This window comes from Oncorhynchus keta, chromosome 20, assembly GCF_023373465.1.
Source record: "Oncorhynchus keta strain PuntledgeMale-10-30-2019 chromosome 20, Oket_V2, whole genome shotgun sequence".
Classification (NCBI taxonomy): Eukaryota; Metazoa; Chordata; class Actinopteri; order Salmoniformes; family Salmonidae; genus Oncorhynchus; species Oncorhynchus keta.
In genome coordinates, this window is record NC_068440.1 from 9622321 (window position 1) to 9640223 (window position 17903).

At 39.8% G+C, this 17903-nt stretch overlaps 1 protein-coding gene and 1 pseudogene across 2 annotated transcripts; both read left to right on the forward strand.

Annotated features, from left to right (window-relative positions):
* The first annotated feature begins 1803 nt into the window (after window positions 1–1803).
* Window positions 1804–15035, forward strand: LOC118399321 (major histocompatibility complex class I-related gene protein-like). 2 transcript variants are annotated; one of them, XM_035795328.2, is made up of 9 exons: window positions 1804–2162; window positions 7511–7783; window positions 7903–8196; window positions 8295–8579; window positions 8759–8881; window positions 9035–9058; window positions 11212–11247; window positions 11425–11502; window positions 12304–15035. In XM_035795328.2, exons 1-9 carry the CDS (start codon window positions 2096–2098, stop codon window positions 12309–12311), a joined length of 1188 nt encoding a protein of 395 aa, XP_035651221.2. In that variant the 5' UTR covers window positions 1804–2095; the 3' UTR covers window positions 12312–15035. The 2 variants fall into 2 exon arrangements, with proteins under 2 accessions (XP_035651221.2, XP_035651222.2); XM_035795329.2 differs by having other exon boundaries at window positions 1812–2162; window positions 8295–8450.
* Window positions 15036–15378: 343 nt separating this feature from the next.
* LOC127909805 (uncharacterized) lies at window positions 15379–17882 on the forward strand (annotated as a pseudogene).
* Window positions 17883–17903: the final 21 nt, after the last annotated feature.

Sequence of the window (17903 nt, forward strand, 5' to 3'; positions counted from 1 at the left end):
ATCCACATCTGGCGTTGTGTAGACTTTAGTTTTCAGCACCTACTGTGCTCCTGTGGAAGTAATCCACAGCTGCTTTCACTTTGTCCACAGTGGGCTTCATCACCTTCAGAGCATCTATTACAATCAGGTTGATTGTGTGGGCAAGACATGGATGATGGGTCCATTTTAACATTTGGTTAGGTTAGCTGCATTGTCGCTAACACAACAGACCACTTTTCCATCTACTTGCCATTCTCTGGCCACTCTCAACAGTTCCTCTGCAGAGTTCTCTGAGGTGTGTATGTCGCTGAACTCAAAGCAGTCCAGAAAACAGCTAGACATCGACAAATCTTCAATGAAGTGACATGCAACATGTAAGAAGTGGTTACCCTTGATGTCCAGCAGTCAGTGGTAAGGCAAACTGCAGTAGCTTTTTGGACTCTTCCCGCACTGAAGCCTGTGTGCTCTCATACAGTTGTGGAATAAGTGATTTTGAAAGGGTTTTCCTGCTTGGAATTGTGTGCAGTGGATTTAGACTATTGCTTTAATTTCTAAAAACCTCTGTCCTCCATGATCGAAAATGGCTGAAAATCGGTGGCAATCATTTTAGCCAATGCAATATCAATTTGGCCTTGTTTTGCTACAAACATAGACTTTGGCATAATCTGGTCCATAGAAGACTGCGTTGCTGTGGGTCGCGGAGTAGGCCTATTTGAGTGAGTGGATTCTTCTCCAGGTGTGGAGGTGCTGGCTCCACCACTATCACTAGCAGGCCCGCTAGTTTCTCGAAGCTCCACTACAGTTAGCTTCACAGTTGGGTGCACAGTTCGCATATGCCGGTGTAGGTTGTGCGTAGAACCGGCTTAATATAAGATTTTGTATTGGCAAATTTTACACTGTGCTTTAACATTGTCTACGTTATTAAAATGCATCCAAATGCTACTATGCTTCTGACTAATTTTCCAGCTGTTGTTTTCACAGCTGTCCTTCCTCTCTCTCTTTGGCTGCTAAGTGTGTGACTGTGAGTGAGCCCTCCCTCACACATCTTTGGTTCATTGGTTGACACTGCTTGTCTGATTGACAGGAACAACAGGTGAGGCTGTCAGTCTGAGCAGACAGTAATTTTATTTATTTTTCCGTTCTTTGAATTAGTTCATTATATTTGTTACGGATACAGGTATCCTGTGGGTGTGTGTATGTGTCCTGTGTTCTTTTCTCTCCTTCTCCCCTCACAGGTGAAAATCATCACTCCCCAATCAGTCACCAATCAATCATCAATCAGAAGACACACCTCCTCCTGTTTCCTACCCAATCAGAGTTCCTTTCCCTTGGTTTAAAAACCCTGTCAGTGTTTGCTCTAGAGCTCAATGTATCTGTAAATGCCATATGTCTGTAGATCATGCTGTTACACCCGCGCCTACTATTGCTCTTTATGTATTACGCTATCTTTTGTTTGAGCACCTCCATATCACTTTGTCCTCACCTGTGAGTATAGTTTTTGGTTGTGGTGTTTGTTTGCTGGTGGGAAAAGAGGAACCAAGAAATACACTACCCGTAGGTAAACTTTGTTAGAAACACTAGTTAGAACTGGGTGGACCACCCACTGTATTTTTGGTTAGTTAGCTTTTGTTGAAATAGGCAAGTCTAGCTTAGGAGTGTTTTGGATGCTTGTTTCTTTCCTTGGGTCCAGCTCAGCCCCTTCTCCTGCTCCACCCACCCACCCATTACGGTGTTTTTTCTAATAAACCATGTTTGACGGTAATTTAGTTGTCTGTGGTTATTTCGTTCTCACTTTTTCACTATTACAATTTGCATGAGTTATGTTACGGGTCTCGTTACCATCTGCCCTAGACTGTCGGGCCAAAGGGATTCGTAACAATATTAATTTGAATCAGTTGATTATTCATACTTTAATTTTTTATAAGTAGATTCGGCTGTTCTGATACGGGAGTCGGCTCCAAACGTTCACATACAAGAGCCAGCTTTAAGAGCCGACGACCCATCTCTATTGGCTAGAAATACTCCTCAAAGTGCAAGGAACGCAACATTTTTAAAGGAGCTTTCCGTCAACATACTATGGGGATATAGCTGAAAAACGGCTAGTTTAATTAGCAAGATGTATAGACCTAATTTGATTTTTGTTTTATATTTTTCACTAGAATGTATTTGCCTGAGCCAAAGCGGTAAGTTGTGTACTCTATATCGAAAGTGAAAGTAAACGTTTACAGCCAGGCGTGGCAAAATAATACAAATATTACTTTTAAAATCGCTTACCATATATACTGCTGTGGTATATTGGCATAATAGTCAACTTGTTGTAATTGCATTGTAGTATTTGTAGTCGACCTTAATGCGCGTTCCTCCATTTTTTTTTGTATCGGTTACTGGAAAGCTATTGCGCACTTACAGGCCAGGAACGGTGCAATAACAACACACATGTGTAAGGAAACATAACAAACATGAGCTTTTTTACTTTGCTTAGACCAAGGCATAGCATTATCTAGTTATTTTTTAAATCACAAAGTACCACATGCACAAATTAGTTTGTATGTGTTTGCAATTATACTGATAATGACTACTACTTTTACACATTTGTCTTTGTTTAGCAGCAGCTACTCTTCCTGGTGTCCACAAAAAAAACAGCTTGACAACTAACAACCCATAAACACTTAATTTGGGGGCGCTCAAGACGGTGGCATGAGAGGGTGTGTGAGGAACAATTTTAGGGTTTTCTCAAAGTTTGTAGTTTTAAATCAAATCAAATTAAATTAATTTATATAGCCCTTCGTACATCAGCTGATATCTCAAAGTGCTGTACAGAAACCCAGCCTAAAACAGCAAACAATGCAGGTGTAAAAGCACGGTGGCTAGGAAAAACTCCCTAGAAAGGCCAAAACCTAGAGAGGAACCGGGCTATGTGGGGTGGCCAGTCCTCTTCTGGCTGTGCTGGGTAGAGATTATAACAGAACATGACCAAGATGTTCAAATGTTCATAAATGACCAGCATGGTTGAATAAGGCAGAACAGTTGAAACTGGAGCAGCAGCACAGTCAGGTGGACTGGGGACAGCAAGGAGCCATCATGTCAGGTAGTCCTGGGGCACGGTCCTAGGGCTCAGGTCCTCCGAGAGAGAGAAAGAAAGAGAGAATTAGAGAGAGCATATGTGGGGTGGCCAGTCCTCTTCTGGCTGTGCCGGGTGGAGATTATAACAGAACGTGGCCAAGATGTTCAAATGTTCATAAATGACCAGCATGGTTGAATAATAGTAAGTCAGAACAGTTGAAACTGGAGCAGCAGCATGGCCAGGTGGACTGGGGACAGCAAGGAGTCATGTCAGGTAGTCCTGGGACATGGTCCTAGGGCCCAGGCCAGTTGAAACTGGAGCAGCAGCATGGCCAGGTGGACTGGGGACAGCAAGGAGTCATGTCAGGTAGTCCTGGGGCATGGTCCTAGGGCTCAGGTCCTCCGAGAGAGAGAAAGAAAGAGAGGAGAGAATTAGAGAACGCACACTTAGATTCACACAGGACACCGAATAGGACAGGAGAAGTACTCCAGATATAACAAACTTACCCTAGCCCCCCGACACATCAACTACTGCAGCATAAATACTGGAGGCTGAGACAGGAGGGGTCAGGAGACACTGTGGCCCCATCTGAGGACACCCCCGGACAGGGCCAAACAGGAAGGATATAACCCCACCCACTTTGCCAAAGCACAGCCCCCACACCACTGGAGGGATATCTTCAACCACCAACTTACCATCCTGAGACAAGGCCGAGTATAGCCCACAAAGATCTCCGCCACGGTACAACCCAAGGGGGGGGGGGGCGCCAACCCAGACAGGCCGACCACAACAGTGAATCAACCCACCCAGGTGACGCACCCCCCCCCAGGGACGGCACAAGAGAGCCCCAGCAAGCCAGTGACTCAGCCCCCGTAACAGGGTTAGAGGCAGAGAATCCCAGTGGATGTGTTTTAGACTGCAGTTGCAATGATTTTTTGTGAAAAAAAAACCCAAATCTAACCATACAATGTAGCTATTTTGATTAATTTTGTAATTAATCAAGCCATTGAAATATATTTGACGATTTCCAACGAACAACGAACGTGCTAGATATCAAAGTGTTAGCGTGTGTAGTTAGCCTGAAAAGAGGCATTGTTGAAACTCATATGCTTGCAGTGTAAAAAAAAAGGTGGGTGAATGTGAATCATACCCGAATACCCCAACCAAGGAGCAACTTCCAAAGAAGCTGAGAAGTTAACCATCAATGAGCCAGCTACAGGACATTGTCTGCATCCTCACATCTAAAATTAAACATGACATGGATTTGGTGAAAAAAGAACACTATCAGTAACCTGAAGACGATTGATTTCAATGCTGAGTAAGTAAACTCTGAAGCAGCAGAACGCAACATTGAAAATTCAGGATGCAAAGCAGGAGAAGAAACTCACTGAAATGGAGTCAAAGGTAAACGAGAATGACCGGTATGGTCGGAGATGGAATCTTCGAATTTATGGAATAGCAGAAATATCTGGAGAGAACATCAACGCAAGAGTGAAGGACATTTGCAGGGAAATAGTCCCGGAGGAGGAGCGAAATGTTGCAGGTTCTCTGGATGCAGTGCACCGCCTGGGTAGGCTGAGATGGGGAAAACAACCAGCCACCACGACCAGTGATCATGAGATTCATCTCCAGGACAGCGAGGGATATGACATGGAAAAGTGCAAAGAAAAATGACTATTTAAAAAAGAACAAACTGAGGCTCAAGAAGGATCTGACAGCATTTGACAAAGAAGCTCGGAATAGTCGGTGGCGGATGATTGAGAGAGCAAGGAAGGGAAAAGTGCAAACTTTGCGGGAGCCAAGGCTTTGTTAATGGAAGGGAAATTCACGGAATTTAAGGTGTTTCAGCACTTGGCAATAAATGTATACTATGTCAACTGGCTGATAACACCATACTTATAAGAAACAGGAATGAGGTTTATAATGCAGTTTCCTGTATTGAAGATTTTTCCTTAGTTGCGTGTTTCAAAATAATATTTCCACTCAAGGATTGTGTTTTACAGGAAGTATATGGTATCCCAGTTAAAGATAAGGTGACTTATCTTGGAATTGATATATGCAAGGATGAAAAACAAAAGGAGTGAATTAAACTTTAAGCCCATTATTGAGAAAACAAAGAAGTTGAACCTCTGGTTGCTTAGAGATGTTTCGTTATACGGTCGTGTTTTATTTTCCAAAGCTGAAGGCTTATCCAGATCGGTGTATGTCTCGTCATTACTTTAATTATCCCCTAAAATTGTAAAGGACTTAGATGAGATTCTTTATAATTTTATTTGGAGGAACAAGCCTCACTATCTACGAAAATATATTCTCACTAATACCCAATAACAAGGACGTCTTGTGGTTTTTAGATTTCAATACTCTAAATAATACTTTTAAAATAAATTTGGTCCTTCTGTGGCTCAGTTGGTAGAGCATGGCGCTTGTAACGCCAGGGTAGTGGGTTCGATTCCCGGGACCACCCATACGTAGAATGTATGCACACATGACTGTAAGTCGCTTTGGATAAAAGCGTCAGCTAAATGGCATATATTATTATTATTATTATTATTATTGATTCTGAAGTATGTTAAGAACAGAATTGGTTTCGAATTTTTGCTTCGGTGTAATTTAGATGTTGATAAAATCCCAGAACAGTTGGCCAAATTCCAAAAGCAGGCAAATGTAGCTTGGATGTTAGCGTATATAAACAAATTTTCCCCTCACAGATACTTTACATGGAACAACAAAGATATACGATTTAAAAAATAAGTATTTTTCGTAACAGTTTTGAAAATAAAATGATTTTGGTTGGTCAGTTACTGAATGAGGATGGATATCTACTCTCATATGTGGAATTTCTTGATAAGTTTAAAATATGCAATTGTTTTTGATGCAATTCCAAGGGGGGTTGTATCTCTTTTAAATTCCTCTGTGGTTGATGTAAGTAACATAGATTTACATGAATATATTCATTGGCAATATTAACATCAAAGATGAATATAAACAGATTAGGAATATTGTTTGATACTACAATTCCCTCAACAAGATTATTTTGGTCAAATATCTATGGTGAAATACAATTGGGGAAAGCATGGAAAATTGCTAACAAATATTGTATCAGTAACAAGGTGAAGGAAGTTTCATTTAAAATGTTGCATAAAATCTATCCTGTGAAACATATTTTGGCAAGATTCAAACTGAATATTGACTATAAATGTGATTTCTGTGGAATGGAGGAGACCATTTAGCATTTGTTTTTTGCCTGTTTTTATAGTAGAATTTGCCATACAGAATTTTGTTACAAAAAAAATAGGACTTGTACTATTTCATGGTTTTGCTATAATTATTTATTTGAGGTATTTTGATGTAGATAAAGATGTAGTATATGCAATTAAACTGCTAATAATACTAGGTCAATTTCATATTCACAAATGCAAATGGTCTAATTCAAAACCTAACTTATTTCACTTTATAAATGAATTTAAACAATACGGCACTACTTTAACTAAAATGAAAAGCAAAAAGGCAATTAACTTGTATTATTAATGATTTGTTTGTTTAGGATTCCTGGAAATGTAAATAGTTTATGTATGCTTATTTGCATGTGACTATTCCTCTTTTGTTTGTTATTTGTTAATAAAAAAATTATAAATAAAAAAACAACACTTATACACAAGGACAGTCACACATTTAAAATACGATATACAAACAAAGAACAATACACGAACAAAGGAAAGAGAATTTTCTTGATATGGTAGTGAATCCGGGGGATAGCCCCGCCGGGACTCAAACCTGGATCTAGCAGCTGTCAAGCCAACACCTTAATCATTACACCAAGAGGTCCAAACTACTTGAGTTGTGTTAAAGGGATAGTTCAGGATTTTATCAATGAAGCCCTTGATCTACTTCCCCAGAGTCAGATGAACTCGTGGAGACCATTTTTAGGTATCTGCGTCCAGTATGATGGAAGTTAAGAGGTACTTTCGCGAGCCAAAGCTAACTAGCTGTATCCATAGCCTTTTAGTCATTGCACTAACACTAGTTAGAAATTGGCTTGTGAAACTACCTCTAACTTCTTTAATACTGGACACATAGACATACAGCTGGTATCCATGAGTTCATCTGACTGGGGAAGTAGATTAAGGGCCTCATTGCCAAAATCCAGAAGTATCCCTTTAATATATTAATAGGAAATAGATTGATTTCTAAGTTGCAGAATGTGTCCCACTTCTCACTAAAGCACTCTAGTGTGGGCTTATTTGTTATTTTATGTCACCTACCATTTAGACAACCTAATGCAGACCCTCTTTGACATTATTAATTGAATACATTGTTTTGTTGGCCATTACAGACCTACAGTATGACAGAGAGAAATATTTGGCATACAGTAATTTCCTTTTCATGTTTTACAGCATAGTCTGAGTAACATGGAGAGAAGGCAGATTCAGACAAATTATCTCAATGTTAAAAATGTTTTCCCTACAGATATCTACTCCCTGAATTACATCTACACTGCCCTGTCAAAGCCACTAGAATTGCCTGGTATCCATGAGTTCATTGCCATGGGTCTGATGAATGACAAACAGATTGATTACTATGACAGTGTGGCAAAGAAGAAGATTCCCAAACAGGACTGGATGAGGGAGAAGCTGCCAGCAGACTACTGGGATAAAGGCACTCAGTCACGCAAGAGCAAGGAGCAGTGGTTCAAAGTTAATGTCGATATCTTGATGAAGCGCATGATGCACAACAACACTGGTGAGGGATCACCTGCAATTTGTCCTACACTCACCGTTAATCTTTTAAAATTGTAGGTCATTAGTTATCCATGTATATTGTCATCATTGACCATCTTTTTCATTTGTTTTTCCTCTCAGATGTGCATATCCTTCAGTGGAAACATGGCTGTGAGATTGACCAACAGAGTGACGGCACATTGAAATTCATAAAGGGCACAGACCAGTACAGCTACGATGGTGACGACTTCCTGGCCTTTGATGATGCCAATATGCAGTGGGTGGCCCCAGTTTTTCAAGCTCAGCCGACTAAGAGGAAGTGGGACGGGGTCCAGATCCTCAACCAGTACACCAAGGGCTACCTGGAGAAGGAGTGTGTGGACTGGCTTTCCAAATTCATGAAATATGAGGACGAAGAATTCAGTAGGGCTGATTGTGAGTACTTAAATAGTATAGCCTAACAAATGGTTAACAAAAACGACCATTAATTAACATTAATATTAATGAATGTTCTCCGTTTATTCCCTCTTTAGCCCCTCCAAAGGTCTATGCGTTTGCTAAAAAGGCCAAAACTGCCGGAAATGTCCGACTGACCTGCATGGCCACAGGTTTCTATCCCAAAGATGTAGAAATGCATATTAAGAAGAATGGTGTTCCATTGACCGAACGTGATGGAGTGCAGTCTACAGGTGTCCTACCCAATGATGATGACACTTACCAGATCAGGATGAGTGTCCAGATCCCAGAGGCAGATAAGGAAACTTATGAATGTTATGTCGACCATAGAACTTTGAAGAAGCCAATTGTGGGAAAATGGGGTAAAGTATGGCTAATTTGGTTTAGTGTTGATTGTTTCCTGTGTCAATAACACTAAACCATCTTAATTTGAACTGAACCGCATACTAACAGCTTTGCAAGTGAGGCAGGAACAAAACTGATGTTAGCTTCTGGTTACATATTGTTGCTTTTTATAAATACTCTGCCTTTTGTTTTGCAGATGGAATATGTTGTGATTGCAGTAGTTTCGGTGCTGTCGTCATTGGGGCAGTCATCACCATTATTGTAGTTCTGATCTTGATTTCGGTGGTCCTGTTTGTTCTGCACAAAAGCGGGACAATTGGTAGGTCTTGGTTTATATCAATTCAATTGTTTTTGTTTTTGTTAAATGTTAAGAAAAGATTAATCAACGGTACTGCTATGAAAGGTGGGAACTACGGCCTAAATCCATATGCATTATAACATTTCTCTGTATTTTTCTCTTTACACATCAAAGTGATTCCTGGCTTGAAAACGACAGGTTAGTATCACAGCCTCTCCCTCTGTCTGTATACAGCACACTCGGGAAAGTATTCAGACCCCTTGGCTTTTTCAACATTTTGTTTTGTTACAGCCTTATTCTAAAATGGATTTAATTGTTTCTTCCCCCTCTTCAATCTGCACACTGTTAGGTTCTAATTTTCAGAGTAAATAACTGTCACTAGAGAAGCTTAGCCAAGGTTCATTCTTCCCAAGGGTCGATACAGCCATACTTCAGACACAGACATGACTTCCCCCGTGGTGGTATTCATACCCCACTTTGGGTGGAGTCTCCTCCTTAGCGCTAAACATTGCATCATTCTTGCTAAGCGGGGAGCTAAGTGATATGAGCCTTCAACGCGTTTATCACTACTGCTACATGCGATCGTGTTCCCTGCACTCAACACCTTCCAAGCTTAGTTGCACCTACTATATACCTTCCTCCTATAACCCTTAACTTCTTGTGTAGACCCTCTTAACCTTAGCGCTCCATCAGTGACATGAATTAGTATACCTGTATTTCATATTCTCTAAACCCAACAACATAATACCCCATAAGGACAAAGCAAAAACAGGTTTAGACAGGTTTTGCAAATGATGGAAATGTGAAACTGAAATAAGACATTTACACAAGTATTCAAACCCTTTACTCAGTACTTTGTTGAAGCACCTTTGGCAGCGATTACAGCCTCGAGTCTTCTTGGGTGTGACGCTACAAGCTTGGCACACCGGTATTTGGTTTTTCTCTGCAGATCCTATCAAGCACTGTCAGGTTGGATGGGGAGCGTCGATGCATAGTTGTTTTCATGTCTCCAGAGATGTTTGATCAGGTTCAAGTCTGGGCTCCTGCTGGGTCACTCAAAGACATTCAGAGCCTTGTCCCAAAGCCACTCCTGCGTTGTCTTGGCTGTGTGCTTGGGGACGTTGGCCTGTTGGAACGTGAACCTTTGCCCCAGTCTGAGGTCCTGTACTTTGCTCCGCTCATCTTTCCCTCAATTTTGACTCGTCTCCCAGTCCCTGCTGCTGAAAATATTCCCCACAGCATGATGATGCTGCCACCACCATGCTTCACCGTAGGGATGGTGCCAGGTTTCCTCCCGACGTGACACTTGGCATTCAGGCCAAAGAGTTCAATCTTGGTTCATCAGAGCAGAGTATCTTGCTTCTCATGGTCAGAGCCCTTTAAGTGCCTTTTGGCAAACTCCAAGCAAGCTGTCATGTCCTTTTACTGAGGAGTGGCTTCCATCTGGCCACTACCATAAAGGCCTGATTGGTAGAGTGTGGTTGTCCTTCTGGAAAGTTCTCGCATCTCCTCTCTGGAGCTCTGTCAGAGTGACCATTAGGTTCTTGGTCACCTCCTGGAGGCAACTGTTCTTGGAGACCTTCTATACAGCAGACATTTTTTTGGTACCCTCCCCCAGGACAATTCCTTTGACCTCATGGCTTGGTTTTTGCTCGGACATGTCACTTGTGGGACCTTATATAGACAGGCGTGTGCCTTTCCAAATCATGTCCAATCAATTGAATTTACCACAGGTGGACTCCAATCAAGTTGTAGAAACATCTCAAGGATGATTAATGGAAATTAGATGCACCTGAGCTCTATTTCAATTCTTATAGCAAAGGGTCTGAATACTTGGGTAAATAATGTATTTCTGTTACATTTTTAGCTAATTTATAAAGATAAGAAAATATCGCTTTTTCATTATGGGGTATTGTGTGTAGATTGATGAGATTTTTATTTTATTTGATCAATTTCATAATAAGGCTGAAACGTAACAAAATGTTGTAAAAGGGGAAGTGGTTTGAATACTTTCCGAATGCACTGTACATGTCATTTATCAACATAATGGTTGATTGTTACATATAACATACTTTTGACATTAGTTATAAGGACAATATGATGCTTTAATATCGGAACAACAATCTGGCCATCAAACTTAAAAAGGTGTTCAATGTAATAACCAATACTGTTTAGATTTACCTTTGGGTTTTGAATAAGATCCCATATTCTGAACAAATCTGAAACACTTTAGTCATTCATTCAACTCCTATTACAACATGATCTTCTTGTACTGAAACTTTACTTTACTGAAACAGATATTTTTGTAATATCTGGAATGAAATGAGTGACTGTTTTCTCCCTTTTATTAGCCACGGATGATGAAAGCAGAACCTCATCAGACTCTGGTAATCTAATATCCGTTGACCCATAATAAATAATAAAATACATTAAGCAGACGCTTTTATCCAAAGCGACTTACAGTCATGTGTCATACTTAATATCAATCCGAGAATTAGATTGTATTTGTTTTCCAATTACTTTTGAGACTGTAGAAAGACTGTTTCCCTCTGCCACTATTTCAGATCAAGGCAGCCAGAACGCAGGATCCTCAGACAGAGGCAGTGAGGAGGACGTTAAGAAGTCAATGCTGCCTCAGGAAAGTAAGTCTAGATTGATATCAACCCTTCTGCCACCTCTTCTTCAACTTGCAATTTGGATGGTTGAATAATTCAGTGATATCCAACTCAAGTCTTATAGGGTTCTTCTGCTTTCCTCTAATATTGAAATGTCGCTTGTTTATTACCAAAATAATTTCCTAACGAGTAATTATGGCGATGGCATAAAACGAGTGTGAATTATATGCTGCTTTGGTTTGGCACTTAGAATTGGTTAATTGAATGTAATAAATACATTTCCCTTGATCTTACAAAGTTTGCATTTATCAATAAATAGACAGTTAAGAACATAAAGAATATCACTTTCAAAATGTCACAGATAACACTTATTATCACCAAAAGACAAAGTTAAAGATCCAGACCACTGGTTGGTTAATTTAATAATTTTTTTAAATTCAACCTTTATTTAACTAGGCAAGTCAGTTAAGAACAAATTCTTATTTATAATGACGGCCTAGCCCGGCCAAACCCTAATCCGGACGATGCTGGGCCAATTGTTCGCCCCCTTATGGGACTCACAATCACGGCCTGTTGTGATACAGCCTGGAATCAAACCAGGGTCTGTAGTGACGCGTCTAGCACTCAGATGCAGTGCCTTAAACCGCTGCACCACTCAGAAGCCCAAATGTGTGGCAAAACCATAGTTGGTATTTGACACCATCCATTTGTAATTAGAGCTGAGTCATGTCAATTATTGTCATGGGTGATATTTTACAACATTGCCCTGTAATGTATGTGTTCAGTCTAATAATGCACATCTTTTCCATGTTGTCTATTTATGTGCAGGTGTCTAGATGACCGTTGGTGGCCAAACTTTCTGACCGGACCATGAAGGACAGTCAATTCATTTCATCATTTTATAGTATTGCTAGAGCTGTTTCGGTGTGGCCACGAGTCATGACGGCAGTCAAATTCCACATGACCGTTTAGTCCCGCTAATTAGACTTCTCCAAGCTCTGATGCTGCTGAAGGTCATTAGTAGCCTACCAAACTGGCTAACCCTATTGTCCCTTTAATCACTCTGAGATGAATGCAAATCTAATCAAAAATCTAATCAAACTTCATGAGAGCCCATGAGCTCATGTTGCTCAAATATTTCTATAGGTTATGCAATTGCGTGAGAAAACAGCATGATGGTCATTATAAAAAATAGGATTCCATCAGCTTTCCATATGCTAGGCCTACTATATTTTATTTGTCAACTATCCTAGTATTATAAGCACATTGCTTCTCTTTAAAACAGGAGTATAGTCTACTGATGTATTTATTCCAGCTGCTCCTGTTTCCATACAGGTTCATGATAACGGTCCATTCTAAATCAAAACAAATTTCACACGCAAACTATTTAGTATATGTAAAGACGAGATGAAATCAAGAATAGTCTGATGGGTCACAATTTTAGCCTATCAGTGATAGGCTGATATTGTCACCCATCAGACTATTCTTGAGTGATATACAGTGGCTTGCGAAAGTATTCACCCCCTTGAAATTATTCCTATTTTGTTGCCTTACAACATGAAGATAAACACTTTGAAGATAAAATATTTTTTTGTGAAACAAGCAAGAAATAAGACAAAACAACGGAACATTTGAGTGTGCATAGCTATTCATCTCGGGGTGTTGAGTTTGTGCCAGACATAGCGTTTATCTTGATGAGAAACTCAATTCTAGTCTCATCTGACCAGAGTACCTTCTTCCATATGTTTGGGGAGTCTCCCACATGTCTTTTGACGAACACTTTAAGCAATGGCTTTTTTCTGGCCACTTCTGTAAAACCCATCTCTGTGGAGTGTACGGTTTAAACTGGTCCGATGGACAGATACTCCAATCTACACTGTGGAGCTTTGCAGCTCCTTCAGGGTTATCTTTAGTCTCATTGTTGCCTCTCTGATTTATGCCCTCCTTGCCTGGGCTGTGAGTTTTGGTGGGCAGCCCCCTCTTGGCAGGTTTGTTGAGGTGCCATATTATTTCAATTTTTTAATAACAGATTTAATGGTGCTCCATGGGATGTTCAATTTTTTTATAACCCAACCCTGATCTGTACTTCTCCACAACTTTGTCTCTGACCTGTTTGGAGAGCTCCTTGGTCTTCACAGCGTGTGAGTTTGAAGTTTGGGGAAGATATTTTTTACCATAAAAATGCACCTTTATAAACAAAAAAAGCATTTCATGCATAATCACATTTGTGGTCACTTTTGAGAATGGCGTTCTCCTGCTAATGGAACATTTGCACTTATAGCCTACTGCCGTGTGCTCATTGCTGCGCTTATACTGTGAAGAAATACCCTGATAGTTGATCAACATTTTAAACGTTCTCATCTATGGCTTCAGGCTCATTACTTGAAACAGGTTTGTTTTTAATGCTAGTGGTTGTATTCATTTGGGATCTATCGCATCCCACAACTGTGCCAGACGGTTTGGAATATTTAGATCTTGCACAGAATAGAATAGGTTAACTTTTGTACTATGGGGGATAGTAGTGAATGTATTATGTTGTGTATTTAATTATTTTATTGTTGCAATGGATGTTTCTTAGAGGCATCTTTAAGGTATTTGTATAATGCTTCAGGGTTATATAAGCCTAGAGGTATAGGCTGATATGTTTTCTTACCTCTGGCCAAACAATATCTTGTTTTACGTTTCTGCAAATATATGCATAAATTATTACAGTCAGACGACATGAAAAACTAAAAGTAAAATAGTAAAACCCATTTATGGTAGTGGCCATAATGATATCATAAAATGGCAAATTAAAAACATTGACAGGTCAAGGAATCAGCCACAAAATCCTTCATCAATGATTTAAAAACACCAATCGGGACAAGTTCTCCCAGTTTAAACTATTTTGGAAGGCGTTCCAAGCCTATTATGCAGAATAAATAAAAGCCTTTTTATCAAATTCAGTTTGACATTTGGAATAGTTAGCAAACAGTCCGGCAAACAGAGTTCCCACCACATTTCTGAATAATAAAAATGCCCAAATTAAAATGTAGTAAACCCAAAATGGCTTTGTAAAGTATACCAGTGACTGAGCCTACGTGTGACTAGAGAAGGCAAGCCAACCCTATTTCAATCTAGGGCCCATTTCAAAACCGTTCACTGGGTTACCAGGCTAAGACAAAGCTACACTCTTGAATTAATATGCAGTGGAGTTTCTTTTAATGTCACCTTGTAAACATTGATTTATGGAGAACACAAATAAATCCAACATGCAGTCTTGAAGCTCAATACAAAAATATATTTGTTTATCTTATGCCAGAAACATAGTCAGTGTTTTCTTATGAATAGGGACTCTAGGATTATCACAAAATGATTTCATTAATTTCTCATGGCATTAATCTGTTACAATTCACTAAACCACTGTTACATGACTTATTGCATACATACATGCCTACACACACACACACACACACACACACACACACACACACACACACACACACACACACACACACACACACACACACACACACACACACACACACACACACACACACACACACACACACACACACACACACACACACACACACACACACAATGCATGTAACCTGTACTGCTTTTGAAACATCCTGCATGATTTGTTATTCTGAATAAAAAAACAATTATAAAAGCCACTTTTTTGCACATTCTATCGTTCAAAAATATGTTTTTAAAAGTTCCAAAAGTACAGCCTGTTCCACATGAATTTATCGACAGGAGGATAGTATTGGCTAATGATAACGGAATTGTAAACAACAGCGAATTTGCACAGAGTTCTGATGATGAATGGTGTGCAAAGACAAGGTTTGACTATTTCTTATGAAGTACAGTTTCATCAGAGAAGAGACTTTGGATTTTGTGCAACACCTGTTCAACTTAATGATCAGGATCAACACTGGACTTTACTTGTTCGAGAAAGCTGAGAGCGCACAGTCACAGCATCGTGGGGCGGACTTAAATTAGACAGAATTTTGTGTACTTGTATATTTTCAGGTCATTATTGATGACAACTCCAGCTTGTTGTTTAATGGTAGGCTAGTTTTGAAGGTCCTTATATTGCGATGTTTCCTTGTTGCCGCTGGCAAGTTCCATTGATTACACACCTGAGAAAATATTTTTTAATTGGCAACATGATAAGATAGTTTGATTGGTTGGAATTCCCAGTTGTCAGGTGATAAGATTAGTATGACTGGCACAAAAGTGCTTAGTCTCCGTTCTAGTATTATTTAGTCTCTTTCAGAACAACAAATTAGTCTAATGCATAATTGAATTAAACAAAGTAATAATGGATTGATTTATTAGTCTAGATTTCATACCAAAATTATTACTATGATGTTACTATGCTATCTATTATCGATTATCATAACTTTAAAAAAAAAATCCCATCTCTACCTCACTTCTTTTACATCTCTACCTAGGAGTTGTGACTAACCCATTTGCTCGATTTTGTAACCATTAGAGAAATGGTCGCTGAATTACATCTACACTGCCCTGTCAAACCAGTAGAATTGCCTGGTATCCATGAATTCACTGCCATGAGTCTGATGAATAACAAACAGTGATTACTATGACAGTGTGTCAAAGAAGATTCTCAAACAGGACTGGATGAGGGAGAAGCTGCCAGCAGACTACTGGGATAAAGGCACTCAGTCACGCTAGAGCAAGGAGCAGTTTAAAGTCAACGTCAACATCCTGTAGTTATTTTACTAAAACTCCCAAGATAATTAACCTGCAATGCGCAAAGAAGACTGGACTTGAACATAGGTGTGTCATTGCCTCCTATAGAGTATCACAGTATGAGTCATAATACCCATAAAATCTAGCGGTCAAATGGAAATGGTTCCAATCGTTTTTCCACCATTCATTTTACCCATAGGGGATTTTCTTAACACTTAACATAAGGGCTGTTTTGTGTAGACTTACCCTGGCGTGACGTAACTAAATAACTAAATCTCTCAGACAAGGTGATTTTTGTCAATATATTTGCCTGTATTTACCCCCCAACAAATGAAATTCTAATTAGCTGCTAATGTGGCTATCATAAAGAACTACAAATGCCATGATGATCTGGACAAGACTGCCTAATCAAGGCAAAAGTAAGAATCTCTGGATTCACTATCTAATGTTAGCTAGATGTAGTATTTAATACATTTCTTTAAATGTACCTGTTAGCAAAGCTGACAGTTAGAGATGACGTGCTAGAGTTTGCAGGGTTTTGTGTTCTTGCATGATGTCTACTTTGATGCTAATTAGCACTTTCGAATCTGAGAGTAAAATGGAGCCCAATACATATTGATTAAAGTCACCTTGTCGGAGAGAGATTTACATGGTTATCAGAACCAAGATGGACCACAGCTTGTCGTTTCCAATGGGAACAAGTTACTCATAGTGGGCAGAACAAGCAAGGAGGTGGGCAGAGCCAAGCATGCGCTAGCGATATCCTATTGGCGCGATCTAGTAAACATCTGCATATTTCCATTAGGGAATTCCTACTTTTTGAAGTGCACGTGTGCAATAACTCAATTCGCCATTGCACTCAATCTAAACAGATTTTTAAAAACTTTTGCAAAGGGTAAAGTCCACAACTTAGTCCACTCTGTTCATAGCAGATTCTAGTTTTGGGAACAGAAAACTGTATTGACATGACAAATTAGCAGAATGTCGGCCAAAATCCATCTGGTTCTATCTTCTCCCACTGCCCACCAGTGGGCTTCCTCTCGGAAACACCAACCGGATGCTTCACATTTATACATCCATTCAAATATCTGTCTCTGATCTATCTGTGATGCCACTATGCAGTGTGTGGCCCTAGTTGATCAAGCTCTGCCGACGAAGAAGAGGTGGGACGGGGTGCAGATCCTCAACCAGTACACCAAGGGCTACCTGGAGAAGGAGTGTGTGGACTGCCTGTCCAAATTCATGGCATATGAGTACAAAGAACTCAGAGACTAATAAGGACTGTGAGTATTTACAAACAAGCTGATATTTGAATGGTCATCTGAACCTCAAATAGTGTAAATGTAGATTACAGAAAAGAAACACTCATGTTCTCTGTTTATTCCCTCTTTAGCCCCTCCAAAAAGTCTATGCATTTGCTAAAAAGGCCAAAACTGCAGGACATGTAAGACTGACCTGCATGGCCACAGGTTTCTATCCCAGAGATGTGTCCCATTGACCAAACATGATGGAGTGCAGTCTACAGGAGTCCTACCCAATGATGACGACACCTACCAGATCAGGATGAGTGTATTACTCCACTCATACAGGAGTAATAAAGGCCTAGGTCATACATGACGACGCTAGCACCACGTCCTCTGATTCTGCTAATGTTATTTAAAACTACTGCCAGTTACTTAATTGTATATTTCTTAAGTACATAGTGAATGCAGCTGAAATATGGAAGT